The sequence below is a fragment of the Ascidiella aspersa genome, chromosome 5 (genome assembly GCF_963924565.1).
Source record: "Ascidiella aspersa chromosome 5, kaAscAspe10.2, whole genome shotgun sequence".
NCBI classification, from domain to species: domain Eukaryota; kingdom Metazoa; phylum Chordata; class Ascidiacea; order Phlebobranchia; family Ascidiidae; genus Ascidiella; species Ascidiella aspersa.
The window spans coordinates 32,104,532-32,128,347 of NC_139451.1; the positions used below are offsets into that span (position 1 = coordinate 32,104,532).

General features: G+C 38.3%; 1 protein-coding gene across 1 annotated transcript in view; it reads right to left on the bottom strand.

The window, feature by feature from the left end:
* LOC146146374 (uncharacterized) overlaps nucleotides 1–23,816 on the bottom strand; it is a 37,144-nt gene that overhangs the window by 9,371 nt on the left and 3,957 nt on the right. Inside the window, exons 4-23 of the mRNA XM_083390736.1 lie at nucleotides 22,471–22,590; nucleotides 21,859–22,032; nucleotides 21,330–21,451; nucleotides 20,470–20,603; nucleotides 18,802–18,932; nucleotides 17,865–17,961; nucleotides 16,745–16,871; nucleotides 15,263–15,380; nucleotides 14,334–14,499; nucleotides 13,383–13,559; nucleotides 12,564–12,738; nucleotides 10,892–11,079; nucleotides 9,511–9,652; nucleotides 7,691–8,805; nucleotides 6,604–6,825; nucleotides 4,624–4,842; nucleotides 3,652–3,812; nucleotides 2,235–2,460; nucleotides 851–1,018; nucleotides 135–354 (exon numbers count right to left, since the gene is read on the bottom strand). Of these exons, the coding sequence (XP_083246862.1) occupies nucleotides 135–354; nucleotides 851–1,018; nucleotides 2,235–2,460; nucleotides 3,652–3,812; nucleotides 4,624–4,842; nucleotides 6,604–6,825; nucleotides 7,691–8,805; nucleotides 9,511–9,652; nucleotides 10,892–11,079; nucleotides 12,564–12,738; nucleotides 13,383–13,559; nucleotides 14,334–14,499; nucleotides 15,263–15,380; nucleotides 16,745–16,871; nucleotides 17,865–17,961; nucleotides 18,802–18,932; nucleotides 20,470–20,603; nucleotides 21,330–21,451; nucleotides 21,859–22,032; nucleotides 22,471–22,590 (4,202 nt within the window). The remainder of the gene's footprint in view (nucleotides 1–134; nucleotides 355–850; nucleotides 1,019–2,234; nucleotides 2,461–3,651; nucleotides 3,813–4,623; nucleotides 4,843–6,603; nucleotides 6,826–7,690; nucleotides 8,806–9,510; nucleotides 9,653–10,891; nucleotides 11,080–12,563; nucleotides 12,739–13,382; nucleotides 13,560–14,333; nucleotides 14,500–15,262; nucleotides 15,381–16,744; nucleotides 16,872–17,864; nucleotides 17,962–18,801; nucleotides 18,933–20,469; nucleotides 20,604–21,329; nucleotides 21,452–21,858; nucleotides 22,033–22,470; nucleotides 22,591–23,816) is intronic.

The following is a 23,816-nucleotide window of genomic DNA, read 5'->3' on the forward strand; positions in this document are numbered from 1 at the left end:
AAGCGTTATTTTTAGAGACTTTTTCTCCATAATTCACCAATTTCCGGTTGATTTATAGAAGTCCACACCAAAAAAAAAGTTTTATTCCACGGGACATTTTTTCAAGCGTGAAAAACCTTTCAAGCGTAACGTACTTTTGCGGATGATCGGCTGCACGAGTTGGGGGTTTCCCCTTCCCTGCTGCAGTTTATGGAGAAGTACGGTGATTTTGACGAGCGCCATCTGGCGGCTATTTTCCAGGTTCTTCCCGATCTGACTCCACTCTGCCCTCAAGTGTCCGTATCGCGCCTCTAACCGCGTGAGCAAAGTCCTCATCATGGAACGCTCAGTGGATGCTGAGCTCTTCGTGGTTGCCTAGAAACAGCCAAGATGAAAGATTACTTGAGAATTGAGAATTGAAATTAAGAAATATATTTTATATATTCACCAATTATACGTAAGCCGTAATCGTTGGCCAAAAAGCAACTTCAGAAGGGTAGATCTCAGTTGTTAACACACATATGTGTGTGCATGTTTCATTAAATATGTTTTATAATTAAGACTTTTGTAGTTTATATATACAAAGTGGATCAAAAATAGGCTTACATTATAAGACCAAGTGATTTTATTCTGAGATTTTGGCCTAAAAAAAAAATAATAAATAAACAAATGTAGTGCTTCGTGTTTGTTGCCTAGAAACAATCAAGATAAACGACCAATAAAGAAATAGGAAGTACAATGAAGTCAATTTAGATCCGAGCAAAAATAAAACGCCAAAATGAATCTGTGCCAAAAATTTTACGTCTACTTGTCGTATGCATGCCACATAGCTCTTTCACTATTCAAACTAAAACTCCCCAAATCTACCCACCTTGCTCTTTGCTCCTCTCACTCTACTCCCATCGTTCTCATCTTTTATCTTGCTCCTGATCCTCTCCATGCAAACCTTCATCTCGTGATGTTGTTTGTACCTCATCGCCATGTTGCGCAATCTCACGCCGGGGTAGCGCGATGACCGCTGGAGGAGCGAGAGAGCCACCTGGAACAAGGTGAAAAGCGGAATAGGGTCACGGACTCGTTTATTTGCTAAGGAAAAACATAAATCTTACCCTTTAAGTATTTTATTCACACTGTGACCTATAAGTTGATGAAAAATGTAACAAACTTAAATCGATGGAGAATGTATGAAACTAGAGTCAATAGAGAATGTTGGAAACTCAAACCGACTGCTCCTGGTGGCGCGCTTTGCCTAACGTGTGTCTCCTTCTTTGTTTCTTTCAACATTTACGTTTGTTTTGGTGTAAGTTAAGTTTTATATTTATTATGTGTCGAATAATAGTTTTGGTAACCTTAGTTTATTTGTAATACATTTGAATAAGGAACTAATTAGTTGAAACCATCATTGTGTTTATTGTCTGTTAACTAATCAAGACTTCAGCCGACATCAACTTTCGAAAACTGTGATTAAAAGGTGTATAAACGAAAATTTAGTACCGCGAAATGACTGCTGATGCACCAGGCAAACGTACTTTGACTATTTTTGCTTAAAGCTTCGCCAAATGTACGCCACTCTGATTTCCCTAAGTCAATAGTTTTTAACCGGGGTCCCATTTTACAGCCAAGTGTGCCAAGAGATATTTGAGAAATCTTAACTCTTACAACTTTTTGTGTAAGATTAGAGTGGAATAAATCCAATTATAACTTCCTGCGTTGTGCAGAGTTGATGTGTGTTGTTCCACTTCCGTTTATTGTGACATTTTAGTAATTACATATACGAAAAAATCTTATAGGGGTGCCACAATCTAATTATTATTTGTGAGGGGTGTCTGTAGCCATACAGTGTGACAAACACTGCTTAAGGTCAGTGTTTCTTAATCAGTTAAATGGTTCTCCCTATGGGGTGAATAACATTTTTGCAGGGTTGAACCAACTAAAAAGGGGGTGAACAAGGGTGAACCGTCAGAAATGGTTGATAGTTTATTGTTTTTCTAAGCTTTGTGACTGTGTTTGGTACTTTTGACGTTTTAAATCTCTGGACTCGAGAAATTGTAGATTTTCAATGGTAAAACTTAACTTGAATTAATCTTAACAAAGTAGAAACAACCTAAGTCATTTTGTGCTGTTATATATAGACGAGATAGTTTTAACATATCATGAGACAAGGGTGAATGAAATCTGGAGATAGATAACAAAACTAAAAAGTTTAAGAAGCATGATCGAATGTATGACGTCACACGTCGCAAAATGTACGTCACCTGCTTGGTGACGTCATCCATGTCGTCACTCTGCAGCAGGACCTGGCGATTGTGGTCGTGCTGCTTCAAGCTGAGGAACATCTTCTCGGTGTGCGACTTGCGGAATTCGTGGAGACGAATGCGGAGCGAGCGGTTTTCCGCAGATTTAATCCGCAGTTGACGTTCCGCCTTTTGCTTCATCTGCTCGCTCAGCTTGGCTTTGCTTTCGAGGTCGGTGGCCCGGCGGCTGTGAATGCAACAAGCACGCTGTTTCACTTTTTGTTATAAATTGACTTGTTTACTTCACTGAATCAAGTGCTTGGAGTAATTGGGTTAGGTAATTCTGATGTATTTGGTTGATGAAGCCGGTGTATTATTGATTCTTTTGATTTGAGGGACAAACTTGCTCTTTGCTTAAATAATTTTGAAGTGCGCTGTTCACTTGCAGAATTGATAATTATTGACTGCTTGTTTACCTCACTGATTTAAGTGCTTTATTGGGTAATTGGGTTCGGCAATTCTGATTAAATGTCCATTAGTTTAGGTATTACTTGCTTCGTTGATTAAGCTGTTATATATATATCGATTCTTTCGTTGTGCGGCACAAACTGTTCAAATAATTCATTACTTGATTAATAAACAAACTAGTTTGTAAGTTGTCTATTTGTAGTATATTAGTCTTTCATAAGTTGTTCATAAGTTGTTCAAAAGTTGTTCAAAAGTTGTTCAAAAGTTGTTCAAAAGTTGTTCAAAAGTTGTTCAAAAGTTGTTCAAAAGTTGTTCAAAAGTTGTTCAAAAGTTGTTCATAAATTGTTCAAAAGTTGTTCAAAAGTTGTTCAAAAGTTGTTCATAAGTTGTTTATAAGTTGTTTATAAGTTGTCGATAAGTTGTTATTGGTTGTTCGTAAGTTGGTTGTTTGCAAGTTGGCTGTTTGTAAGTTAGTTGTTTGGAAACCGTGACTCAGTTTCTAGATGGTGCGCGCTTGGCCTTTTAGAGCCACGCCATTACACGTAACTAACTATATTTATTTAGGCCTTGGAAACTGCGTAATGTTTACTCTATTGCGACCAAAGCTATGGGGCTTTTTCTACAAGGCCTTTTCAAAGAAAGGGAGGCCATTCGTTTTTCTCATTATTAGGCTGTTTAGTTGCTTGGCTATTTGTTGTTTAGGTCGATTTTTTGTAAGTTGTTTGTCAGTTGTTTGTAAGTTGTTTGTAAGTTTTTTGTAACTTGTTTGTAAGTTGTTTGTCAGTTGTTCGTAAGTTGTTCGTAAGTTGTTTGTCAGTTGTTCGTAAGTTGTTCGTAAGTTGTTTGTCAGTTGTTCGTAAGTTGTTTGTCAGTTGTTCGTAAGTTGTTCGTAAGTTGTTTGTCAGTTGTTTGTAAGTTGTCTGTATGTTAGTTGTTTGATTTTTAGTTGTTTGGCTATTTAGGTGCTCACCTGTAATCTTGTGCAAGCTTGCTGTGGTTGTTCGCTGCTGAGGCGAGTCTTCTGCTCATTTCTTCCATCTGCTCTTCTGCATCTTTCATCCCAGCAAGAACACTAACCGAAAGGTCCTCCGGATCTGGAAGTTTTCCTGGAGGACTCCACTGCTCCTTTGACTGAGGAGGAGCAAAGATTGTTTTTGAATTTCCTTTTGGGGATTTGTGTTAAAGTATGTCTCTTAAAACAAACGATTTTCAAGTAAATTATTTTACTGAAGGTTTGTCTCTTACAATTTCCCCTGAAAAATGTTGATTTCATCATGCTAGGAATATAAATTTTTAAATAACTTCTGGTTTATCGCTTATAAAGCAAACTGTTTGTGTTTTTAAGCGTTTTAGAAGGTTTGCTGTCGATAATCGTTTAATGTAATTAGCCGAGAATCTAACTTATTTTACCACTTAAAGTTTACGGGCATTTTAACAGGTTGCAGTTCCAAACAACTGTTCGTTGTATTTTTCTAAATTTTTTTAAACCCAAGAATGCGTGAAAAGTTTAAGAAACTTTCATTCTTTTATGGCCATTGATAAACATTTTGTTCAACAAGCCGGGAATCTAATTATGTATTATTTAAGGCCATTCTAAAAAGATGTGGTTCCAACCAAATGTCTGTTGCGTTTTTTATGTTTATATAAAAAGTAATAAAAAAACAGAGAAAGTTCAAGCAACTTTATGAGTTAAGAAAACCGCAGATAGTTGGGTTTGGTTTGGTAAAATCTGTTTATTGATTTTCTGATTCATGTAGCGACCTCTTGGGCTTGTAATCCAATGCCGCCTAAGTAAATCACTATAAATTGTTCCAATCACAGAAGTTAGTGGAAAATGTTCACTTTTAAATTGTCTTATCTTAACGTTGGAGTCTTGCGTACTAGCTAGTCAAGGGTTGTCCAACTTTTACAATAAATCATTCTATGAGTGAAGAAAACCTACTTTGCCGCTCAGGATTTCCACCAAGGCTTGTCTTGCCTTCTTCGCTTCGGCTGCCTTCGTCTCTTTCTCCTCTCTCGCCCGCGTCAATTCCCCTTGGGCCTGCACGCGCAGTGACGTCACTTCCTGTTGCATCTGCTCAATTTGCATCTCGCTGCGATCCTTGCTCTCTCGAATCGCGTCCACCAAGTGGTGACTCATCCCTCCGAGGAAGTTGATCACCTGGGGAAGCACCAGGGGTCAAAAGGTCACTCTTGCAAGCACATTAAATAAAGGTTAGAATGACTACTTATAATACTAAGTGAGTTTGAGTTGGTATCTGTAAATAATTAGAGTCAAAAAGTGCAAAATACTATTTTTGAATTTTGTAGAGTAAGATATACGTGAAAAATATCAAGGCCTTTTAAGAAGCAGAAAAGTCAAATCTAAAATAAAGCTCAATAGCTGATAAAAATGCCTGAACATTTAAATAAGTACTCTAAAGTGACCTTTCTGACGTTTTAATCCAATAATATTAGCAAGGGGTATAAAAAGTTATTCGGACCAAAATTTTATATATACTGGATTTTGAAGAACTTCGCTAGTGACGCAGAAACAGTTTTTAAGTTTGAACTTTAGTGCATGGAAATAGCCGGGCGAGTCTCCAATTAGCACTTGTCTGGACGAAAATACTCTCCCCAAAAATATCGACTGCCCTGTGAGAATTTCCAAATTCAATGATTTAACTTATGTGACTATACTATAATATCACGTTTTGGACCAACATTTTGTTTTCTACTAAAACTACCTTCCCGGAAATATTCCTCACAAAGCTTTTCTTATTCTACTAATGTCGTATGTTGTGGCGAAGTATATTTTTCTTTTAAATGTCTATAGAACTTATAAATGGCTGACTTTGACATGGACAGAAAAGTTTAAGGATTGCTCCCATTTGAAGTCATTGTCGTCATTTACGTGTAAGGGGGAGGTAAGGTATCTTCTTATTTTACATATTCAGTTTGCCATTGTATCTGATAATTTAAATATCCGACACAATAAATCGTTTATATTACTGTACTATAATATCACATTGGACCAAAATTATTGTTTCGTAGTAATGTTACGGAAATGTTCCTCATTGTAATAACACGAACTTTCGAACTAAATTTTCTACTGTCGCAATAAACCGATTGCTCTAAAACAGGGATTCTTAAACTTTTTTTACCGCGGACCTCCAAAATTTTTTTGCATTGCGTGGACCACGGTCGGCAAAAAAATCCAAAATGACATCATAAATTGACGTCACAGTACAAATAGACTTTATAAATCTGCTGATTTTGGTCCAAATATGTGAAAGTGAGGATTCAGTGCAAAACCGTTTAATTTTAATCACACGTTTTTCTTCAAAAAAAGATTACTTCTTAAATATACACTAATATTTTAAGTAGGCCTTCATGGACCCCTAAAACTAGTTCGCTGACCCCTAAGGGGTCCATGGACCCCAGTTTAAGAACCCCTGCTCTAGAAGTTTACTCACAAAATGTGTTCCTCCTAATGACTAAACGTCTTAACAAATTAAATATAAATCAATTCGTTCACCCGGCAGTACAACAACCAAAGTCTCATTTCTGACAGGCGAGTATCTTAACGCGGATTGGAACCAAGTTTCTATTTTTCTACTAAAATTATGTCCCAGAAATGTTCCTTAAAAAGACCTCAGCTTGTTCGAGAGGATCGTCCTCGATAGTTCACACAATTAAATATAGATCACATAATAAGGTGTCTGATATTCTTTAGATTTGTCGATCTTGGTCAAAGTCAGTCATTTAAAAGAGAAATATATTTCGCAACAAAATAAGGCATGAGTAGAATAAGAGACTGATAATGATCAGACGCAATATATTGAATATATGATTGTACTATAATATCGCGTATCGGGCCAAACTGACAGACAACTTATAGACAACATATAAACAACAATAAAAGTGAGTATCCTATAATTACCTTCCCAGAAATGTTCCTCACGAAGACTTCAGCTTGTTTCAGAGGATCGTCCTCTATTCCCGTTGCCTGGGCAACCGCCTTCTTCTTTTGCTCTTTCCTCCTTTTCTCATCTTCCTCCATATTCTCCCTCCTCCTCTTAGCAGCCGCCTCCCGGGAGAGCGCGTCCCTCCTCTTGCGATCCTCCCTTGCCTCACCTCCGAAGAAGCCGCGAAACTTCACAACCTGAACGACGTGGAAGTTGGTAAAGTTGTTAATGACAAGGCATTAAGACATTAAATAATTAATAACCAGTGATTAAGAGAAATTAGCAGGTGCCATCATTGTACCCCGAAGAAGCCGCGAAACTTCACAACTTAAACGAAAGAAAAGTACCCGACAGTTTAAAAAAAAATTGTTGATAAAAGTTTTTACAAGTTTAACTTTAACGTTTTTTTATTTTTGAACATAATATTTTTTTTAGATTTTAAAACTTTAACCTGGACCTTTTTTTAGTTTTTACAACTTTAACCTGGACCTTTTTTAAGTTTTTACAACTTTAACCTGGACCTTTTTTAAGTTTTCAAAGATTTTTAATTTTTACAACGTGAACCACGACCTAAGTCGATAAAGAATGTTAAAACATAGACCTTTTTTATTTTAACATTCTTTAACCTTAACCTTTTCGCCTCACCTCCGAGAAAGCCGCGAAATTTCACCACCTGAGCAGCGGGCAAGAACCCGACAGTTTTTTTATTTTTTGTTGATAAAATTTTTACAATTTTAACTTTGACATTTTTTTAGATTTTAAAACTTTAACCTTGACATTTTTTAAGTTTTTTTTCGGCAAAAAAAAAATCTTGAAATGTTTTGTAAAAATTTAAAACAACTAAGAACATGGTCTAGTTGAATTATTTTAACAAATATATTATTAAAACTTTTATTTTTTACATTACAACTTTAATTCTGACCAGTTTTATAAATCGTTAATAGAACTAAAAAGTTAGATGAATCAAAACATTCTGATTTGCAGATTGTTCTTAGTTTCACGGCATCGGAAATAAAAAAATATTTTAATATTGCTTATATTGATTGTATTTTGCCACCGTACCTTCGGTTTTGGTGGCTGCCGTATGCTTTGCCTCCTCGCCATGCGCAGCATATCCCCTAGGGGCGCCACAGAGGAGCGTCTTCTTTGTCCTAACCTCGCCATCCTTCGATCCACCAAAGTCCGCGGTTTATCCGCAGTTCCGCCGTCATCCGCATTTTGCCCAGCGCCACACGGCTCCAAGGTGAAGGTTATCTGCGGCTGCTCGTTCGTTCCAGCCGACGGCGTGACGTACAACTCGTTAATGACGTCACCGGATGACGTCAGAAAGAGGATGTCCTGTTCTTCGTCGCTGTTTGAAGTGATTGTGACGTAACTGGGGTAGTTGCTGAATTGCGGAAGGGATCTTTGCGGAAAAGAAGCGACACTGTTTTGCGGAACAATGTTGAAGCTAATTTGCGAGACAAAGTCGGAACCGAATTGCGGAATTGAAGCGGAACTTGATTGCGGATCGGAAGCAATTTGCGGAATCGATTCGGCTTGCGGAATTTCGATGCTAATTTGCGGAGCGGGTTCGCTTTGCGGAAAAGTTGCGTCGGAGGTAAATTGCGGAACAAAGTCGGGGTTGTTTTGCGGAATCGAACCGGAGCTGAGTTGCGGAACGGACCCGTATCCGGAGCTACTTTGCGGGACAGTTTCGCTGCTAACTTGCATACTTAAACGTCGCTGTTTCTCCGCAAGTACTCTGGCCGCCAGGGATTTGCGTGGGTTTTCTTGTTGGCGGGCAGGGGGTGCATTGTCTCCCTTCTTCTCCTTCCCCACCAAAGCGGTTTTTAAAGACTTCCAGTAATTTCCGCCGGGAACCACAATGTCGTCTTCCATGTATTCATCCGCCGCCAAGGGGTCTTGGTCGTTCATGGAGGGGAGTTCTGCACCCCCGAATAAATCCATACCCCCCGCGGACATGCCCCCCATGAATGACATTATTCCACCAGACTCCTGTTCTTGTTGTTGTTCTTCTACGTCACAATGACCTTTCTCTCCGTACCTGACCGCCTTCTTTCTTTTGCCCCCCGGATTTCTCCCCACCCCCTCGAGTGATGACGTCACCATGGTAAGAAGCCCCCCGGTTTTTCGCTTCCGGTCCCCGCCCGAACTCGGGTCCTCGAATAAATTTCCTGCAATCATCATGTCTAAGTTTATGACGTCAACAATGCACATTGTTTATTTGAAACATCAACACAATGCCGCTTATTTCTGCATGAAAGTTTAAACTACGTTTTGCTGCAGATTATCGACTTTAAATACTGTTTGGTAATTTGATTTAAAGTATGCAGATTGGAAACTGCTTTAAATTAATTGAGTTGGAAATAAGTGTTAAAAATGACCTAAAAAACTAACTATTTTGCAAATCGCTGTATCAATCACCAAGAACGTTGTAGTTTCCTTTAAGATTTACATAATGCTAAAAACTTGTTTAGTGCCCAAATACCGTTCTGAATTATCTTTAAGCCCAAAAATTGACTAGACTTGGAACATTTTTTGACTTAACTCAACAAGATTGACAAATGCCTTATTCGTAGAATTACGTTACTGTTTTACTATATCTTGTATAATTACTACACTGTTTTTTTTTTATAAAATGTTTCTGCGAAACTTTTAATTTGATGTTTGCAATACAAAATGGAATAAGTAAATCCATTGGATCAGTGTCAATATGTTTTGTTGGCAATGATTTGACCTTGACACGACCTAAACCGCACTGACTTGCATATATTTATTTGACCTTGACACGACCTAAACCGCACTGACTTGCATATATTTATTTGACCTTGACACGACCTAAACCGCACTGACTTGCATATATTTATTTGACCTTTAACCTTTAAGTCCGATGAGTGTTTTCAGTTGCCCGCTTAAATTCTCGTTGAACTTTTTCATCTCCTTCTGCACTCGCATTGTTTCGTCACAAACGGCGAAACAAAGGTTTTGCAATTCTTCCTCGTTTTTCATTTTTTCAAGAACCTAAATAAATATCTAACTTTAGAATGAAAACCAGAGCCAAGTATTCCAAGCAAATCGACAACCAATCTTTAAAAAAAAATTCTTAAACAACAAGCTAAAACCACCTGATGGAAACCTAAGCTTTTCGTAAACATAAGCTAACCAACTTGACTAGAAAGGCAAGTAAACAACTTTCATTCAAAAAAACATATTTTTTGCACAAGCAAGTAATTGGCAACAACTTAGGCTCAGAAAGAAACTTATGTCGCAGATGGTGAAGCTACAAAGTGGTTAGTAAAATAAAAATAAGTTTTTTTTAACTTTTTTTTTTAAAAAGAAACCCAGAATATTTATTAAAGTAGCTGTAAAACTAAAACGTTTTGTTTTGTTTTTTTGAGCAGAACCCTAAGTTATTTCTCCATTTTTTCAGTTTCTGTTTTTTGTTTTAATTTAGAACTTTAAAATGAAAAACAAAGCAAAGTGTGTCGAATAAATCAACAACAAAAACACGCTTCGATAGGAATTTTTATCAACGGGGCTGCGGAGTTGGTTCATAAAGTACAACTACGTGTGACTACTCGAGTCCCGAGTTTTTGGGGCTGTTCTAATTAAAAAATGCAAAATAATAGATTTTTTGGTATCTATCCTATTTAAAAAATGGTTTTAGCCCAAAGACGATTGCGTCTCATCGCAACATCGAGTAAAAAAAAAATTAAACAATATAAAGTCTTTTTTTCGCTTTGTGCGAATCGATAAAGTCATGCGAAGTACCCAATTAGAAACCATTGAGACCGCATACTCTTATTTGTAAAAGTGCAACACGGTGGTGGATATTACCCACCACGAATTGTGGGTGGATGAGTTATTAGATCACCCCCTTTGTTTAAGTAAAAGTTAAGTAAATAGTGAAGTGCATGCTTTAGAGACGAAGCCGAAATTGAGAAAATGCATCTTGATTAAGACGTTTCGATACGAGCTTGTATCATCTTCAGTTGATGTCAAGATGCTGTCGATCTACTCGACCTTTTTGGCTTTGCAACTTATTATCAAGCTACATTACAGATCCGTGCATAGTGTACCCAAGTATGTTGGTAAAATAAATTAATTATTGAAAATACTAAAAGGAAAACAGTAACATTTCAAGGGTAGAGCGTTAAACGTTGCTTGTCATTTAGCACTCTAAAATTACCGCAATCATTATTATACTTAATTTTATTAACTACCAGCTAGGCGAAGGTGGAATTCGAACCATTGACCTACCGACTTGTGTCTCTCCTGGTCAACAGCGCTCTTCAACTTAAGCTGGTACCCTTGGCTCATCCGATCCAACCTTCCCCGCATGTCATTGAGCTGAACTTGAGCGCGCTCAGCGTTCTCGATCAATTCCTCCCGCTCATCCGGTTTGTAAAGCACGCGCGTCGTTTGTTGCCATGGAGACGACGTCTTACCTGTGTCAGTAGCGCATCACGTGACACTATAATGTCCCGTGGACTATAAGTAGACAACTTGACTATGGACTGCAAATAGACAAATTGACCACTAATGGAATACAAAGACGAAAAGTTGACCACATCAACCACTAATGGACTGCAAAGACTACAAATTGACCACATGGACCACTAATGGACTGCAAAGACTTCAAATTGACCACATGGACCACCAATGGACTGCGAAGACCACAAGTTGGCCGCATGGACCACTAATGGACTGCAAAGACTACAAATTGACCACATGGACCACTAATGGACTGCAAAGACTTCAAATTGACCACATGGACCACCAATGGACTGCGAAGACCACAAGTTGGCGGCATGGACCACTAATGGACTACAAAGACTACAAGTCGACCACATGAACCACTAATGGACTACAAAGACTTCAAGTGACCATATTGATCAAATAAATTGCAACAACTACAAGTTGATCATATAGACATCTATTGGGATGACAAGACTTCAAATTGAACAAATAGACCATTAATAGACTGCAAAGACTAGAAGTGGACCTAATGGCACAAATTATCTTGTTTATAAAGACAATAAAATGGAGCACAAGGACCACCACATGTGGCCATAAAGATCATAAAATGTACTACAAAGACAATAAACAAAAACATTTTGTAAATTCTCAACTATTAATTTCTGATGGCCCAAATCCAATAGAACATCAACACTTTGCTTCCACCCCCCGTTTAACCTTTTTGGAAGTTCTTTTTTTGGAAAAATACTTAACAGAACGTAACAAGAGAGGTCTTTCAAGCCCAAATAAATTTAACAAATTTGATATTAATAGGAGAACAATTAAAATATCATATGCTGGTAGAAAAACTCTGAATTTACAGCAGTAAGGAACAGATACTCTCAATGCCTATTGAACTTAACAAATTTGATTTTAACTAAAGAATAATTAAAATATTATATGCTGGAAAGACCCAGCGTGGTTGGAGGTTTTAGTAAGACGTAGAATGAATATCGAAGCCCATACAACCGAGATTAAAAATTAATTAGGAGTTATCTACCGTTGGCATTATATGCCCCAAAGACCCACCGTAGCCGGCCTAGTTAAAAAACCATTTCACCTTTTTGGAACGACTTATTTCTAGCTTTTATAGTCTTAAAAGCATAAAATATAGCACACAAATATTTACCATTCACGTTCATATTAGAATAATTTGCGATTTAATTTAAATTAATTGTGTATAATTAAATGTAATTCTAGTTCAAAATTGATTTTTTAGAAATTCGGTACTCTAATTCAAAACTATATTAATCAAACGAAAATGCTCTAATTTTAATTCTAAGATAAGTTTAAAAAGCTACAATAAATCTTGTTGTCCAAGTCTCACCGTGGCTCACACCATGGCGGCCGAGGCCTAGTTAAATAAACTTAGGACTAATCTGATGTAGTATTTAAAAAAGAGCTCTTCTATCACCTTTTGTCAATCGCTCGCTTTGTTCTTGCTGGGCGCAGTACTTTGAGCTCTTCACTTCCGCTCGGAGGGCCACTTCTTGTTGTTGCGTCACTTCCGATGACGTAACCACTTCCGGTTCCTTGGCAGGCTCGGCGACCGCTGACGCCACCTGGTGGATTTGGGACGAGACTTGGCGCTGGAGGAAAAAAACTTTTTTAGTTGGAGGAAAATTTTAGTGATAAGTGATTAAGGTCCAGAAATAACAAAAAGTTCTTCGGCAATTTTCTACCCAGGGCAAGGAAAATACGGTGGTGTGGCGTACATGAAGCATCAAGCGCTTCAGTGGTCTTTAACCGGGTCACTGTGGGGTTTGTCTACTGACATTTTTTTCCCGGATAACACCGTTTTTTTTTGGCCTGTAAAATACTAAAATTATGACCTATACTGACACATATAATATTACTTACAGCACAACCAAAAAGGCGAAAACCCTGACCTTCTGCCGACGCGCAGTTATAACTCGGGCCCTACCTCCAAGTGGCGACACCATCTCCCTTTGGGAATGGTTGTCCTGAGGACTGGACCTGAACCATTACTGACACTTCAGTCATTTCTGACCTCCTTTGTAGCCAATGGAAAGAAGAAGCTACTACCCCTTAACCTTTACTTTACTCTTACTTTATTTCAGTTGTACGAAAAAAAAGAAAAAGGAAAAATAACGATTAAAATAAAAATAAAATTACGACTAAAAAAAAGGAAAAAAAGGGCTAATGAAAGACATAAATAGTTCAGAAAATTTCATTTGGAACATCTTCAATAAAAACAAAAACGCTCACTGACCGTCATTTTTTCTTGCACAGCGCCTGAAGTCTTTGTGGAAGGAGCTTGGGACACAACCGACTCCGCTGACATTCCTGTGACGTTATCAGGGGATGGGGGAGGTTTTCTGGGGGAGACTTTTTGCTGCTTTTCATTTGACTTTAAATCGATTGCCGCCTGCTTCAGTCGACGGATCACCTGAGACGAAAAAATGTTTTAAACTTTTTTGAAAACATTATTAAAGATTTCGGAAAAACTTATTAAAGATTTTGGAATAAATTATTAAAGATTTTGGAAAAAACTATTAAAGATTTCGGAAGAACTAGAAACGTTGTTTATAAAAAGTAGACAAATTTCGTGTTGAAAAGTTGGAAAAAACTGTAAAAAAAATTCTAAATGGCAAAATATTAAAACAAGATAACTCTTCGCCCTCACAGGTAAATGATAAGACAACGACTTTCAAATGGTAACGATATGTGGAACAGCTGTAACGTAATTGTAAACTGGGCATGCAATTAATAGATTTGGCAATAAGCGATTTATTTAACTTACTGACAAACAGAGCCAATTAATCAAATAAGTCGATTAAAGAGGCGCAAGCAAACACATCCAAAGCTAACAGTCAGAAAAAATACAACTAACAAAACAACAAACCAACCAACAAAGTAGTTTAAAAAATAAACAACCAACAAAGTAACGATTCAAAAAAGTAACTAATAATTAACCTGCAAACAAACCAAGAAATCATCTCACAAATCAACCGACAACGTAACCCACCAAACAACAAACATACCAAACAACAATTAACAAATCAATCGACTTACCAACCAAGCAATCAACAAAGTAACTAGCAAACCAAACAAAGAATCAACCAACAACAAAGCCACCAATCAACAAACAAAAACATCAAAGAAACCAAAATTGAAAATACAACCAACCAACCAACCAACCAACCAACCACTTTTCTCTAACCTCGTCCTTGTAGTAAACCATGAGCCGCAGCGACATGATGTTGTTCTCCTGGGCCGACAACTTCTCTCCTTGTTCCTTCAAATCTTTGCTCGCTTTCTCGATCTCGTCCTCCAGTGACGTCACAGCTTCAGCCAGGCTCGCGCTCGTGTCCTTCTCCTCTTCGAGTCTACGTCACAAGTATGAGGGTTGCGGGTTCAAATCGCGGAAGTAGGACACTTAAAGCTAACATAACCTAAAACTCTAAGTAAACACAGGAAGAAACGTTTGCCCACGTCGGACTTTTAGCAGAAGGCATAGTGTTCCACTGTCTAGTTCTGTGTCAAAGACTAGACATAACACAAGGTGGTTTACTTAATTGCTTTCGCTATTGTTCGTGCTTATCCGAATTAATAATACGTGATACATAATAATACTGGGCGTGGTCAATACAGTCACGTGATGTTTACATAGAAATCAAGTAATACTGTATAGTTTGTAAACACTACAGAAGGGTCTCTAATATTTTTAGCATCTCTATTAAGCATTAGTGTCATATGTTAGGTTATGTTTGCTTTGTTTAAGGTTAAATGTTCGTCTAAAGATTAAACTTCAGGAAAGGGTCTCTGTTTTATATCAAAGAGATTAGTTTTAAAGTTTTATGAAACAAAGCGATTTAGCAGTAGTGCCAGTGCCGAATTAACCATACTATAGCCTTATGCCCTGGAACTAATTCGGCCCTTAATTTATGTTTGGGTTAAATTTTTATATCGCTGTTAGTGATACAGACCCAGTACCAGTAAAGTACAGTATTTGCTTAAAAATGAATGATTGAGTCGAGTCAATGTGCCTTGTGAGTAGATAAATAAATCGTTTTATATAAGCTGTCAAATAGGGCCTACAGTACCCTTGACCCGACCCAACATTTGTTTCGATAATAAATTAGCGCTTACTTTTTCCGCAGGGTGTCGCACTCCTGCGTCTTAGCGCCGAGATCTTCCCTCAGCTCATCCGCTTCAGCCTCAAGTTCCGTGAATTCTTCCTCCAGCTCATCCAGTCTCTCTTTGCACTCTGCAAGGTCAACAGGGCGATTGTCAAGGTCAGGGCTGTATATTGTTATAATTGTTGCTGCGCCTTGCAGTTACGGTTCACCGATTACGTGTTTTCGCACCACGTGGTTGTTATCGTGGTTACGCTAACGAAAACTTGTTGCATAACATTTCTTGCTTCGACGTAGTAAGAATATCAAAGCCCATATAGAAGTAGGTAGCATTTTTCTAAATGTTTCGAAATACTATTTATTTATTTTCAACTTCGTTATGATATTGAAGATGAATAAAAAGTATGTAAACGTTGAAAATGTCAAAGTTCGTTTTTTGAAGACCGGTTGGGTCTGCTCTAAGTAAGTGGAAAATTTATGAAAACTTCCCATTCTATGGGCCGGGACGAAACATTTATTTTGGTTTGTCGACTGCTGTATGTTTAAATGGTTAGATTTGTTAAGCTTGGTTTTAAGCGAGATTTATTAAAAGGTTAAGGAAACTGTGGGGTATATACGAATAAATCGAATTTATGTATGCTGCAGAGCTTCTTAAACTTTTTTAGTTTTTCTTCGCCCCTATTATTTATTTCCAGATCTCATTCACCCTTTCTCGTGATATGAAAGAACTATCTCGTCTATATATAACAGCACCCACGGAATATCCGCCCTGCTCGCAAGCTATTATCCATTTCTAACGATTCACCTTAACAGATTCCTAAAAATTCTCAAATACCTATCGGCACCCTTGGGCATTAGAGATGGCACACCAGGGCGCCACGGCACCCCGGTTAAGAACCACTGAAATAATAGAGATGTAAAAGTTGTTTATTTATCCAAGGCATTACACGGCTTACATGGTTAGAGTTCAACTCACCGTCGAACTCTATAAACGATGAAAGGGGGACAAACACTGACATATAGTCACAGTTACAGCGATTTAAATTTGTTCACTTATCCCAGGCATTACACGGCCTACCAGGTTTGAAGCATACTTACCCGACGGTGGTCGTTAACCGGATCACTGTGGGGTCTGTGTCCTGGCATTTTTTTCCTGGGTAAAACCGGGTTTTTTTGGCCAGTATAAAACTAAAATTATGACCTATACTGACACATATAATATTACTTACAGCACAACCAAAAAGGCGAAAACGTTGACCTTCTGCCGACGCGCAGTTATAACTCGGGCCCTACCTCCATGTTGCGGCACCATCTCCCTTTGGGAATGGTTGTCCTGAGGACCGGGCCTAAACCATTACTGACACTGCAGACATTCCCGGCCTCCTTTTTGGCCAATGGGAGGAAGAAGCCACTACCCCTTCACCCTTTACTTTACTCTTACTTTCTTTATTTTATTTTATTAAAAATAAATACTCTGTTTAAAGCTCCAACTCACCGTCGAACTCGGATTGGTTGGGAAGATCTTGCAGCTCCTCCACTTGCTTGGTAAGTTGATCAACCTTGTCGTGGAGCGAGCCGATCTTGGTCGACAACTTCTCATTCTCACGCTGAGCTGCCTCCATCTGCGCAACAAGAAACTTACTGAAAGTTAAAGTCGACTGAAGTCTTTATCAGTTAACAGACAATACACACAACGATGGTTACAAAACCTTAGTTCCTTATTTAAATAGAATCACACAAAGTTATCAACACTAATAACAATTAACACAGAATAAATATAAAACTTAACTTACACCGCAACAGAGTAGATGTTACCACTAACACAGGCGCGTCTCAAATGAAGGGCAAACAAGACACGTTTAAACGAGACACGTATATGCTCTAGGCAAAGCGCGCCACTAGGAGCAGTGTTTAATAAGATAAACACTAAGGTTAACACTGACCACTTCATCGCAGTCAGGGTGGATCCAGGGGGCACATGGCTATCACCCCCAAATGGTACTTTTTTGAATTTAGGATTATTTCAAGGTATACTTTACAGATCCTTGCATAGTACTGTATCTGATTCTTTTGCTGGGTAAATTAATCGTAATTGGATTTAGCTATAAAACTTCTATTCACCTTCATTTGAATATTCCATATTTCCTAACAGACTTACCTTTCCAGGCATATAGCCCGCTTTAAAGCAATAGGGGAACGCGCGAATTTGGTTAAGTTTCTAGAATCTTATAACTTCCTTTTAATCGTTTTAGCCCTAGGGCGTCGTGCACCGCAAGCTCGAAAATAAAAGTGGGCAATTTGAACGATAAAAAGACGTTTAGCGCTTTGCATTGTGAGTTTCCTTTTTCTAATTGAAAACTTTAACAACAAAAACGAACTGACAGAGGATGCTTTTTATTTTTTTTTTTGCTTTTTATGACTTCATGTTTAGATAAACTACTTAACGAAAATTCTAGCAGGAATGCCGCAATCTATTTATTGACCATAACGCTTGATGGTTCACTGGTGAAATCTGCTGAGACCTAATAACACCTGGTGACCGCTAGTAACCCTTGGCGCCCTTAAGTAACCCCTGATGCCCTCTAGTAACCCCTGGTGACTGGTGAGTTACGAACCTGCTTCTTCTGCTTTGTAATCTTCCTCCTAGCAGCGGTCAGGATTTTTTGAGTCTCTCCCATCTCTTTCTGCATAGAAGCCGCCTCCTCTCCCATCCTGTGCAACAAGTTACACTATTTGACCCCTAGTAACCTCACAGCTCGCACACGAACCCTAGTAACCTCACAGCTCGCACACGAACCCTAGTAACCTCACAGCTCGCACACGAACCCTAGTAACCTCACAGCTCGCACACGAACCCTAGTAACCTCACAGCTCGCACACGAACCCTAGTAACCTCACAGCTCGCACACGAACCCTAGTAATCTCACAGCTCGCCCATAAACACTAGTAACCTCACAGCTTACAAATGAACCATAGTAACTTCACTGCTCGCACACGAACCCTAGTAACCTCACAGCTCGCACACGAACCCTAGTAACCTCACAGCTCGCACACGAACCCTAGTAACCACACAGCTTACAAATGAACCATAATAACTTCACTGCTCGCACATGAACCCTAGTAACCTCACAGCTCGCCCATAAACCCTAGTAACCTCACAGCTTACAAATGAACCATAATAACTTCACTGCTCGCACATGAACCCTAGTAACCTCACAGCTCGCCCATAAACCCTAGTAACCTCACAGCTTACAAATGAACCATAATAACTTCACTGCTCGCACATGAACCCTAGTAACCTCACAGCTCGCCCATAAACCCTAGTAACCTCACAGCTTACAAATGAACCATAATAACTTCACTGCTCGCACATGAACCCTAGTAACCTCACAGCTCGCACACGAACCCTGGTAACCTCACAGCTCGCAAATGAACTCTAGTAACCTCACAGCTCGCCCATAAACCCTAGTAACCTCACTGCTCCCCAGTAACCTTGCACCAGTGATATTGAACCCTGGTAACCTTGCACCAATGATATTGACCCGCAGTTACCTTGCAACGGTGATCTTAGTCTCCCTTAGTGCGGCTTGCGTCTTCTCTGCATCCATCAGCTTCCCTTCGATCGAAGCGTTGATGAATTCCAAGAGGAGAAGAGCTCGCTCCAACCTCTTCTTGCAAGAGTTCTGAGGGGAAGAGATCAATGAAGGAATTGGGAATTGGAAATAACTTTGATGAAACATACACACGCATATGTGTTTATTAACAACGGTGATCTAGCCCTCCTGAAGCTGCTTTTCGACCAACGATTACGGCTTACGTATCCTAGTTCACCGGAACGACTAACCGAATCGGAAGTACACCTTCTGCTAAAATTTGCTTGTTTTTTTACTAAGTCCTATTTCTTCAACCATAAACCAACGTGGTTTAGATTGTATACCTTGTGGTACGACCGAGGTTGTGAGTTCAAAAAGGGCTGCGGAGTCGGACTCGGGACTTGAGTAAGACTACGTAAATCTACCCGAGTCCCGAGTCCGGCGTGCGCATGCGCAGTACGAAATTTGGAAACTAAATATGGCATATGGCGGAATGTTTGCCAACCACGTATTATGGGTGGATAAATTATATGAATTATATCGTAATAAATAATATTTTTCAACGCAATGCCCTTAACAGTCGGACACTGCTGTAAGCGTCATCCTTGTGTAGTTAGTATTCACTTAACATATAGAGGTGATCATGTATTTTGACCCATGTGAAGAACTTGATGGATTTCCTTTATATATTTTTAAAATTCAATATGCAACAGCAAATTGCCTAATTATTTACATACAAATTATACCTTAAAACTTTAACTAATAGAAGCATTGAATACTACATTCATTTTCAGAGGTCGAAGTTAGCATTTCATATCATTGTCAGATTTACCGCCATAAAAATTATTGAAATTATACGACACCTTTATATTAAGTGGGTTGCTGAATATTCACGTTATTTTAGTTACGTAAATTGGTGAAATAAAGGCTGTATAGTCAGGGCCGGACTCGGGACTCGAGGAGTCGGTTTGATATGGTCGCCAAATGGAAATTGTAAAATAGCATATGGTGGAATATTTTCCAACCATGTATTGTGAGTGAATGAATTATGCACCACCCTGATAAGTGGATTGCTAAATAACCCAAGTTATTTTAGTTACGTAAATGGGCAGGACACACGCTGTAGAGTCAGAACTCAACTAAATCGCACATTTGGCCGGAGTTGGACTCACGACTCGGGAGTCGGACTCGGGTTTAATTTTTTTGGTCGGAGTCGGGACGGGTTAGTTTCAATCGACTCCCTATGGTTCAAATCCCACCAATGGAAGATTTGAAAAAGCCAGTTTTCCTAAACAACAAGAATCCGTGACATGTTTAGGGTGATTCTGAAACACTTGGAAGGCAAGGAATCTCCCGCAGACAATAAAATGTAAAAGAAAGATTCTTGTTTCCGTATCTGCTGCTGAACAACTTTTGGAAGCAAAACAAACCTTTTAAAAACCGCCAGCGCCCGAATTTTTTTGGGAACCCTTTGGCCTAAACCATCATTTCAAATGAGTTTATGTTTAATCTGTTTTTATAAACAGTCCTAATTCATGTTTAGGGTTTTTTCTACAAAATTTTACCAATACCCCTCGTATGGTCGATACCTCTCCAGCATCGGGCGCGATATTAATGTTCAAGGCACCTTGGTGAATCGATGGGAGATGACTTCTTGTGCGTAATACATGACGTCACGGGATGCTTCTTTCCAGGAAGATCCGATCTCTTGCAATATCAGGGCCTCGCTCTCCTTGTAGGGGTTGTCCAGCGGGTCTTCCCCTAAATAGAAACCCTCAGTAAAAATATATTTGAATGGGGTGTGTTCTATCCTTGTTATGTTGTTAAAGTGCTCTTCAGAAAGAAAATATCTAGTGTTTAACGTCTGGTAGTATAATAAATGTCCTAAAAATACGATTTAAAATAAAAAAGTGACTTTTTTAAAGTTGATTTTTTTAGTGGAGTTATTTTTGGTTTAAAAACAAATTATATTTGAGTGGGGAGTGATGTGTTCTGTCATTGTTATATTGTTAAAGTGTTCTTTCCAAAGAAAAATATAATTTTTAACGTCCGATATATGAGGGTCGTAAATGTCTTAGAATAAATTATGATTTTAAATGAAAAGGTGACTCCTTTAAAGTTCATTTTTTTTAATTCATTGAATTCATTTTAGTTTAAATGCTGCCACTGGCGAACATGTGGAATATTTAAAATATTTGTTGTTTGGGAGAGAAAGAGAGCTTTTATATATAAACTTTATCCCTTCAAGTGGCCAAACCATCAACCACAATTATTTATAGGTAAATTCAAAGTATTACATTGTTGTAACCAAACTAAACTTGTTTTCATGGGTAATTGCGCCACCCACAACGAATTAGTAATTTTGGAAATTGTGTTAAAAATATTTCTATTTCACACCCGCTTAACTTTACTCCACTGCGCGCACAACCGCTTCATTTAAAGTGGAAAAAATACATTACAGTTATTCACAGCCGCTAGGTGTCGCACCTGACGTAAGTGGGGTGATTTCGAGCAAACTTGTGACGTCAGTGGCCCCCTTCTTTGCCCCGCTGCTGCGGATTCCCTCGCGAAGGTTGCAGAAGCTGTCGAGTTTGTTGCGCAACTTGTGGCTGCGAGTAAAATATAGATCAGTGGAGAGCGACGGAAAAAGGACGGAACTGTCCGTTAGTGCCGCGAAATACGGTTGAAAACCCAAAGGCTTCATCAATATTTCTTTAATCGCTTTGAAAACAGAGAAAAAGTGATTCAAAATGGGACACTGAAACTTTACAAAGTTGAATGGAAATTGACATCAAGTTTGGCCTTATACTCTCAAAGTTTGAAGTTAATTATTTAAAACAACGCCCAGAATCTAAAAATAAGATCCCAAACAAAACAACTGCTCCCAGAAAAAGTAGCCATCCAAAATGTACAATAACTGCGCTCAATATGTTTTTGTTCTATTGCAGTGGAATCAAACTGTAGTAACACCTCCCTTCAGCAAAAGTGACCACCGCGGATGAATACCTAAACCCACCTGGTCCACAGCTTTCCCGCCGCTGTATTCTTCCGCTTTGCCCGCGCGGCCGCCACGTGGACCGGCAGCTTGCTCGACAACACGTCATAGCTGTCGTCTGACGTCATCAATTGCGTCAGCTGCTTTAGCTTTCTTGCGCACTGCCAGGCTTTCTGTATTGCGAGCACCACTCCTCTGTTTTAAAGTATAAAAAATGTTAAATTAGTTCTAAATAAATAAAAATATATTTGGGTACACTATGCCTGGATCTGTAATGTAGCTTGATAGCTTGAATTACTTCTTAGTCACATTAACTTAAGATGATACAACAAAATTAAGATGATGTCGATCTATTCGACCTTTTTGGCTGTGCAATTCTTTATCAAGCAACAAAAAAAAATGAATTTTTAGGTTAAAGCTTTTTTTGTTTGTTTTAATCTTTGTAGATAGCAGTATTTGTCTAATTCTAAATAAGCTAATCAGGTGGCACCATATAAAGACAAAATGTATTATATTCTTGACAGATTTTTTTGTAAAAGATATTGACGATCTCGGGCAGGGGGAATCAAACAGACTGAGCCAACGCCCTCAGCGCCGCCTTTGCCACGCCCCTTGCCACGCCCATTTGTTTACCGATAAGAGTCCATTTCTTCGCTCTCTCGCTCCTCTAGCGGACGAACGCCCACCTCGTCCCACGTGACTTCAAAGGCGAAGTTCGACATCCAGTCGACCAACTCCGCCATGTCTCCGTCTCTGTGACGTAACAAGCACGTGTGATTCAAATAAAACAATTGTGCTGATGCGATTCATTATAAGTAATAAGAGACTTTGACAGGGGATGGGGAACAGGCGTTCTTAAACTTTTTTACCGTGGACACCTAAAATTTTCTTTCATCTCGCGTGGACCACTGTAGGCAAAAAAATAAAAAAATGACGTCATAAATTGACGTCGAAATACAAACAGACTTCATAAATTTGCTGAATTTGGTCCAAAAATGTGAAAGTGAAATGGAGCCTAAATACATTCAGTGCAAAATCGTTTTATTTTTAATTAAATTGTTTTCTTTAATAATCTGATTACTTCTAAATTTCAATTATACCTTCATGCGACTCCCTAACACTAGTTTACGGACCCCCAAGGGGTCCATTGACCCCAGTTTAGAAACCCCTGCTGTAGGAAGTTTAAAAATAAATAAGTTAGCATGTAGGAAGGCAAGAATCTTTAAATTTTAAATTCATTTTAAACGGTGATGCTACACGGCTACTTCAGCCTTCAACTGTTACGCTTCAAATAGTTATCATTTTACAAGAAATGAAGCCGCCATCACGTTAAAGACTGGTTCCAGACTAGAACTTTTTCCGAGCTTAGAAAGCGGGATTTAAGTCAATAAAAATCATTTAAATTTAAACAAAGAATAAAATCATTTTAATTAAAACAGAAAATAAAGGTCATTTAATAAAGGTCACTTGATTCTCAGTCACATTAACTGCAGATGATAAAAAATAAAGATCATTTAAATTAAAAAAGGAGCATAACGGTTGGAGGTTAAAGCCCATACAAAAGTAGGTATCATTTTGAACGTTTTGAATAACTCTTTATTCATTTTTAAATGTTCAAAAAGAATATCAAAGCCCATTGAGAAGTAGTTAGCTTTTTGAACATTTTGAATGAATATTAAAATAATTAATGGTTGGAGGTTGTGGCAAGACAATGTAAGAATATCAAACCCATACAAAAGTAGGTATCATTTTGAACGTTTTGAATATATCTTTATTCACAAGAGTTATTCGAAACGTTCAAAAGACCATTTAAATTAAAACAAAAAATAACGATCATTTAAATGAAAACAAATATTACAGATCATTTAAATTAAAAGCGTTTTAAATAATGTCTTCCAAAATAATTAAAACCTTAATCTTCACTTAAAGCGTCATTCAAATTTTCTAATCTACCCGCTTGAATGTGTATTGTGACGTCA